We start from the raw sequence: 7316 nt of genomic DNA, 5'->3' as shown, positions 1-7316 counted from the left end.
GGGGAGCAGCGGGCAGAAAGGGGGGAGAAGCAGACTCTCCACTGAGCAGGAAGCCCAACTTGGGGCTCAATCCCAAGGGAACCTGGGATCATGACCTGAACCAAAGGCAGACGATTAACTGACTGAGCTCCTCAGGCGTCCCCGAACTAAATAAAATCACCCGTTTGATACCAGCCTCCCAGCTCTGCTCATGTTCTTGGCTTGACGGGTTGGTGTTGCCCTTGGCATTTAGGAAATACTCACTCGGCCTGCAAAATGGATATGATGTACTTTCCTCTACTTAAATGCAACCTCTGGCTTTCTAAACACCTACTTCCCATGCCCTGCCTTGTCAGCTCATTTTAAATAAAATCTTGACCCAAAGTGCTTAACTGACTCCTTTGAACGCTTCAGGCATAGGATAAATAATTCAGTAGACCAGGAAAACCAATATTGTTTCCAATTTATTTTATTTAATAAATTCCTTTTTTTTTAATTAAAAGATTTTATTTATTTATTTAACAGAAAGACAGAGATCACAAGTAGGCAGAGAGGCAGGTAGAGAGAGAGGGGGAAGCAGACTCCCTGCTGAGCAGAGAGCCCGATGTGGGGCTCGATCCCAGGACCCTGAGATCACCACCTGAGCTGAAGGCAGGGGCTTAAACCACTGAGCCACCCAGGTGCTCCAATTTCTTTTTTTTTCTCCTCTTGATGGAGTTTCAGTGGGAAATATGATCCACACGGCCACCTTAAAGTGGTTCATTCCACGGCCTTAAACTAATCTTTGGGCTGCTGAGGTAACTGGAATTCTGGGCTTTCTCTAGCCCTATATAAGCGGCTGTGTGTTCAGCACAGCTCTGTGGGAGAGCCAGTCCTAGCTGGAGGAGGCTCGAGGCAGGACGGCGCAAAGACGCGAATGAGGCAAGTCACTGGCTGGGGATGTCCTTGGGTGCTGGGAACCTGGGATGTGGATGGAGGTTGGTGCCAGGAGGATTTGGGTCTGCATCCACTACACATTTGCTCCGAGGTCTTGTGAAAGCAAGAGTTGTCCTATATATACCCCATAATTAACTCTGAATGGTTGTGGTGTGATTTGACCCCCCAGTATGTCAGGTTTGTACTTTGAACCAGGGGTTTTCAGCCTCTGATGGTATTTTTGGCCAGGTGATTTTGTTGTTGTTTTGTTTTGGGGAGGGGGTTGGGGGCTGTCCCGTGCACTGCAGGGTTTTTAGCCGTGTCCCCCCACCACCTGCCTCCCCCATGCCCGGGTTGTGATGACCAAAAATGCCTCCAGATGTCGCCCAGTGTCCTAAGGTGCCAGGGGAGTAGGGCAAGTCACCCTTGGTTGAGAATCATGGCTCCAAATGTTGGTCATGCCATTGTGTAAAGACGTGCCAGGCATGTCCTCTCTGCATCCTCATATTTTACCCTCAGACAGGGTAAGAGGTGTGTTTTCTCATCCCGTGTTATGGAGAAGGATGATGGTCTCCCGAGAGCTGGTGGACTTGCCTAACAGCTAATTAAAGCTACAATATGGGATCGAATCAGCGCTGAGCTGAGCAGGCTTCCCCAAGGAGCCGAAGTAGGGGAAAAGGTTGATTATTGCGGGTTTTAGGCAAATGTGTAGAATTCGCCTTGAATTCTGCATGGTACATGCTTCTCCTGAGGTTTCTGAATGCCCCACACCGCTGCTTAAAAACACATCGCTGGGTGTTTGCTGTCCACAGGGTAAAAATCAAACCTCTGAGTATGGACCTTTTTTTTTTTTTTTTTTTTTTATCAACCTACTATCCCAGCCATGATTAAAGCCCCTCTCTCGGGGCTCCTGGGTGGCTCGGTGGGTTAAAGCCTCTGCCTTTGGCTCAGGTCATGATTCCAGGGTCCTGGGATTGAGCCCCGCATCCGGCTCTCCTCACGGCTGGGAGCCTGCTTCCTCCTCTCTCTCTGCCTACTTGTGATCTCTATCTGGCAAATAAATAAAATCTTCAAAAAAAAAAAGCCCCTCTCTCTACCTGAGGACCAAGTGGCTCTCAGTGCCCTGCCGAGTACCCCCCAGTCTTCCACCCCATCCTCAGGTTGACCGTTGGCCTTTGAAAATTTCAAAGAGCATTGGATTTTTAATCCATTTTCTTGGATGAGATTAAGTGTTTAACCCAAAGAGAGGGAGAAGAGATTAACAGATCCCCTGGGGGTGGGTGTGGCCAGGGAAGGGGGAGGGACAGAGTTTCCTTTGGGCATGGGATGAGTGAGTTCTGGAACCAGACACAGATGAATGTTGTAAAGCATTGCAAATGTGATAGTGCTGCAAACTTGTGCGTTTTAAAAGAGTTGAAGTGGTGAGTTTTGTGTTGTTTGTATCTCACGACAGTAAGGAATATTTGTTAATCCTGTTAGGGTTCTTTCGAATCCTCTTCCTGGAACAAAGCAATATCCAGGGACCAACAAGGAAATGTGTCTGGGCACGATCATAGATTAATACTTCCGATGTCCCCACACCACATGAAATTCTCAGGTTGTAAATATTTCTCTGTATTCTGCAGAATTTTAACTAATACAGTTTTGCCATGGAGGTTGTCCTGGTGGAAAGATAGAAAGACTGACATTGTTAAAATTCAATTATAGGAGGTTTTAAAAAAAAAAAAAAAAGATTTTATTTATTTATTTGACAGAGAAAGAGATCACAAGTAGGCAGAGGCAGGCAGAGAGAGAGGGGGAAGCAGGCTCCCTGCTGAGCAGAGAGCCCTACCTGGGGCTGGATCCCAGGATCCTGAGATCATGACCTGACCCAAAGGCTGAGGCTTAAACCACCAAGCCACCCAGGTGCCCCTTAATTATAGGAGTTTTACACGTAGTTATATATAATTTATAGTCAAGGATGATATTGTTTCAACTTACAGATGAGAAAACGGAGCCCGCTTCTGTACATTTAGAGCTCAGAATCTAAGGGCCCTTCAGACATGTGAACCACCTTTTACTATAAATGTGAACATTGGAAAAATAATAGTGGGGTTACTTTTCACGGAATTAAATACTGGATGAGTGGGGGACGGTGTTAGTGTTGGGGTGAAGGGTTTGGAGGGAAGGGGGTGGTAAGAAATTAAACCAATCTGGTTCCTCCCCCCGCCCCACCCCACAGACCTGAATGAACGGCGCGTCTGTTGCTGAAGAAAACTGGAGTCAGTCCCTTTAGGTGGCTCTTAATTAGGCACCAGCTTCGAGAAAGTCTGCAGAGTCATACCGGAAAGTTCTCCGGTCGATATGGCTACAGACCAGAACTTCTCAGGGGGTCAGGAGAAACCCCAAGGCAGCCCGGAGACAGAGCTGCCACGGTCTGCTCTGTTGCAAGGAGCCCTTGACGGGACACAAGACGACGACTGTGAGACGTGGCACCTGAGCTTCAGGGCTTTCACCAGCTCGGAGACGTCAGACCCCCTTGAGGACCTGAGGAGGCTTGGTGAGCTCTGCTACCTGTGGCTGCGGCCAGACCTTCATACCAAGGAGCAGATCCTGGACGCGCTGGTGCTGGAGCAGTTCCTGATCTCCATGCCCCCGGAGCTTCAGGTCCTAGTCAAGGAAAGTGGTATGCGGAGCTGCAAGGACTTGAGGGACCTGCTGAGAAGCAACAAGACCCCCAAGACATGGGTAAGCAGGGCCTTCCTGATGGGAAGGGGGAGCTGGTGTGGGAACTGCAGGTGTCCTTGGACTGGAGAGGACATGGGGGCTTTCTTGGTCAGTGGTTCCCGCTGGGAAGACGGTTTGCCCCTCAGGAGACCCTCGGCAGTGTCTAGAGACATTTCCAGCTGTCACGACAGGGAGGAGAAAGAGGTCACTGGCATTTGATCGGTTTCAGGAGTCTACGAACTTTACTGTCACTCACCCTGCCCGACCTCTGGTGGGGACAGCTGCCTAAGGGGCATTCCAGGGGCTCCAGGAGGAAGGAGCTGGAAACCAGTTCAGTCCATTACGTTTGCAATTCTTAATATCGCCAGAGACCCTCTTAAAAGTGGTCCTACTTGGGTGAAGTACCTAATGAGCTATGTTGCCATGGTAACTAGAGTCCTGGCATGACCCTGAGGAAGGAAGGGGGCTGGGACAGCAGGCTTTCGACTCCACGAGGGTCTTTCAAATCTACTAGTGACACTGAGATGGACCAACCTTGGGGCTTTCCTGGGCATCGTAGTGTTAGCGCCATCCTTGATGTCAAAGGCAACCACCCCCAGTTGGGAAAGTCAAAAACAAAAAATCTCTGGTGGTTGCCGGATATCCCTCCAGCTCACAGGTATGACTCTCCAGACCAGGTTAAGACCTTACATGGGAACATTTTCCATCGTGGTGGTTGGCGTGCACCTGTAGGCTTTGTAGAAAAAGCAAGAGTCTGAAGGATCTAGGAGGGAAATGGGACCTGGTGTAGCAACAGCCATGGGGAGATGAGCTCTGTAGGTAATCTTGTAAGTGGACAGGAGGGAGTTAGATCCAACATGGCAGTCCTCCTTGCCCTGAGCACTCCGGGAGGTGATGAAATTCTCCAGGGGTGAGTGGAGAACGGGAATTATAAGCTTTCGACAATGTGGTGGGAAAATAGCCATGGGAACTGGAAGATGGTCATCTGGAATGACAGATAAGGGGATTCTTAAGACAGGCTGAGTGAGATGTAAGCCACACGTGTGACGTCTCAGCAGGGCCTGGTGTTGATTTCTCACCGTGCTCCACCTCGAGTGCTGAAGTCAGGAGTGGATAAAGCATGCCTTAGGATGACTCTTGAGGGCTGAGTATTAGCTGAGGTGGTGGTTGGGACATGGGGAGGTGTTGATGTTGATTAGATATTGTGGCTAGGCCGGTGGTTGTCCAACACAAGAGGGCGGGTAAGTCCCCTACCACCTTGGGAGCCTGCCTTTGAAACCAGTAATTCCAACAAAGTGTGAGTGTGCAGTATCTTCATTGAGGGAGCCTCAAAGCTCTGTTCTGGTTCAAGTGAGTCTGATCTTGGTTGACTCTTGCCCTCACAGACCATAGTCACCTTACAAGGACAGGAATTTCTTGTACGAAGTTCAGATGCTCAGATGGCTGGAGCAGAGGTCAGTGACATGGACCTTGTGGCAGACTTGTCCAAGAAGCCCCGATCTTCTGTGAGTGAGACACATCCAGAGGACAGCGAGAAGGTCAGCAGAGAGCTGCAGAATCTGCCAGGAGTCAACGAGCCGTCAGCCGGGCAGGTGAGTGTGAGGCCCTTCCCGATCTCGAGACAGCGGTGGCAGAAGGTACTAGAAGTGGTGGTGGGTGTAGCTGTGGAATAACTGGGACAGTGGCAGAGCACAGAAGTGCACCCATTGTCCCATCCCCATGGATGCATCGAGCCTGTAGACATCTCTGAGCTTCTGTGGAGAAGGAAGACTCCTCAGCCTTTGTCCCTCTGCCTAAGGGAGTAGTTCTCACCTGGAGTCGTTTTTGTCTCTAAAACACTTTTGCAAATGCCCCAAGACCATTTCAGTTGTCAGAATGCAGGTGGGGTTGGAGGTTGGGATTGCATCGAGTGGTCAGAACCCAGGGACGCTGCTATGATCCCACAATGCACAGGAGAGCCCCAAACAGGGATCATCCCACAAAATATCAGTAGTGATGAGCAGCGACACCTGGACCCAGAGCCACCTTGCTTCCCGAATTGGCCAGAGGAAGCCAGGTGACCTGAGAAGTGCTTAGAGAATTAAGTGTAAGGGCTGTGACATGTGGACATGATTTAAAGGCACGCTGGGCATGATTGATGAGAGGGAGTGATGAGTGGCCCAAAGGAAGTGTGGGCACATCCACAACACTGTCATGTTGAGAGAGTTGGTGTCTCAGATTAGGGTGATGGGCAGGATGGGGAAAACAGGGATGAGAGCCTCCCATGCCCCAAGTTAGGCACGTTGGCAACTACATGTGTTTGCCTATTGCCAGGCACAGAACGTTCTCCTGCTGGAGACCATTCCTAGAAAAGGTGTGCAGGAGAATCTGAGACCCAAGGGGAACCTGAAGGAGAATCTGATGGAAGATCTGGAAGAGAGGACAATACTGAAGTTCCAAGAGCCTCAGCTTCTGGAAGGTTCTGGTGAGCCTGGAAAATGGGAATTCAGAGGAGGTAGTGACTCTTCCTCAGCTGGGAAGTGGGGGTGGGGAACCAGCACTGACATCTCTTGGGGGAAGAGAGCCCTGAAATACCAATCCTTCTCTATCCCTGACTGTCCTCAGTGTCCTACGTACAACCCTATCCCAGGTCCATTGGTTGATGGGAAGTTCTCAACCCACAGCGGCCTTTGGTCCAAAGGAGGTTGGTATCATTGAAAATGCTCTTTGTTAAGTGTTGTGTGTTAATCTTTCTTTCAACAGATTCCATGAAGGCAAAGGGTGGAAAGAATCTCCAAGAAGGAGCCCGTATTACAGATGTGCACGCCAACAGACCCTCCACCCACGTTTCAGAGAGACAAACTTCCCCTCAGAGTGAGAACAGAAGAGATTCTCAGAAAAGCCCAAGAAATCCCAAAAGAAGAAAACTGGACAACACCTCTATTTCTGAAGAAGTACCTCAAGGAGGGACCCCGTATTTGGACAAAGGAGAAGTCTCAGCTCAACCTGTGTCCAGCTCGGTCCATCCTGTTGGGGGAAAAGCCACGGAACAGACACCAATGGGACAGACACCAACCGTGTGCAGCATCTGTAAGAAAGGGTTTCGTTATAAATCTCAGTTTCGCATTCACTGGAGGACACACACGGGAGAGAGGCCATTCAGATGCGATTCCTGCGCGGGGACGTTCACGCAGCCTTCAGACCTCCGCGTGCACCGGCGAATCCACACTGGGGAGAAGCCCTACTCCTGCGAGCTCTGCCACCGGACCTTCACCCACGACTCCACCCTTCGGAGCCACCGCCGGGTCCACACCAAGGAGAAGCCTTACGCATGTGCGGACTGCGGGAAAGCTTTCAGCCACAAGGGGAACCTCAACGTCCACCTTCGCACCCACTCTGGGTTGAAACCCTACACGTGTCCCGAGTGCCACGGCACCTTTCGTCAGCTGGGAACTTTCAAACGCCACCAAAAAACCCACATGAAGTGACTTCCTGACGATTCCGCAGACAAGGCGACCAGGTCCAAGTCCCTTCCGTCCCAAGAAGGAGGTTAAGGGTGGTTTGTCCCCGATTTTGGAAAAATGACAGGACATCTCGAGCACTTACAAGGTTTCCGGACACATAGCAGCTGTCCTGTGAACGTTAATTATGAGGATCTTGGAACGATGATGTCTTCCCTATTGGTTTTCATTTTCCGTCTCATCGTGTCCCATTGTCCCATTGTTGGAAGCTTTTTG

At 50.2% G+C, this 7316-nt stretch overlaps 1 protein-coding gene across 1 annotated transcript; it reads left to right on the top strand.

The window, feature by feature from the left end:
* The first annotated feature begins 3237 nt into the window (after positions 1-3237).
* ZSCAN5B (zinc finger and SCAN domain containing 5B) lies at positions 3238-7067 on the top strand. The gene is made up of 4 exons (XM_059151199.1): positions 3238-3621; positions 4986-5192; positions 5914-6064; positions 6622-7067. Exons 1-4 carry the CDS (start codon positions 3238-3240, stop codon positions 7065-7067), a joined length of 1188 nt encoding a protein of 395 aa, XP_059007182.1.
* Positions 7068-7316: the final 249 nt, after the last annotated feature.

This window comes from Mustela lutreola, chromosome 16 (assembly GCF_030435805.1).
Source record: "Mustela lutreola isolate mMusLut2 chromosome 16, mMusLut2.pri, whole genome shotgun sequence".
In the NCBI taxonomy this organism is placed as follows: Eukaryota; Metazoa; Chordata; class Mammalia; order Carnivora; family Mustelidae; genus Mustela; species Mustela lutreola.
Note: the sequence above shows the minus strand (reverse complement) of the source record. Positions and strands in the feature narration are given on the sequence as shown.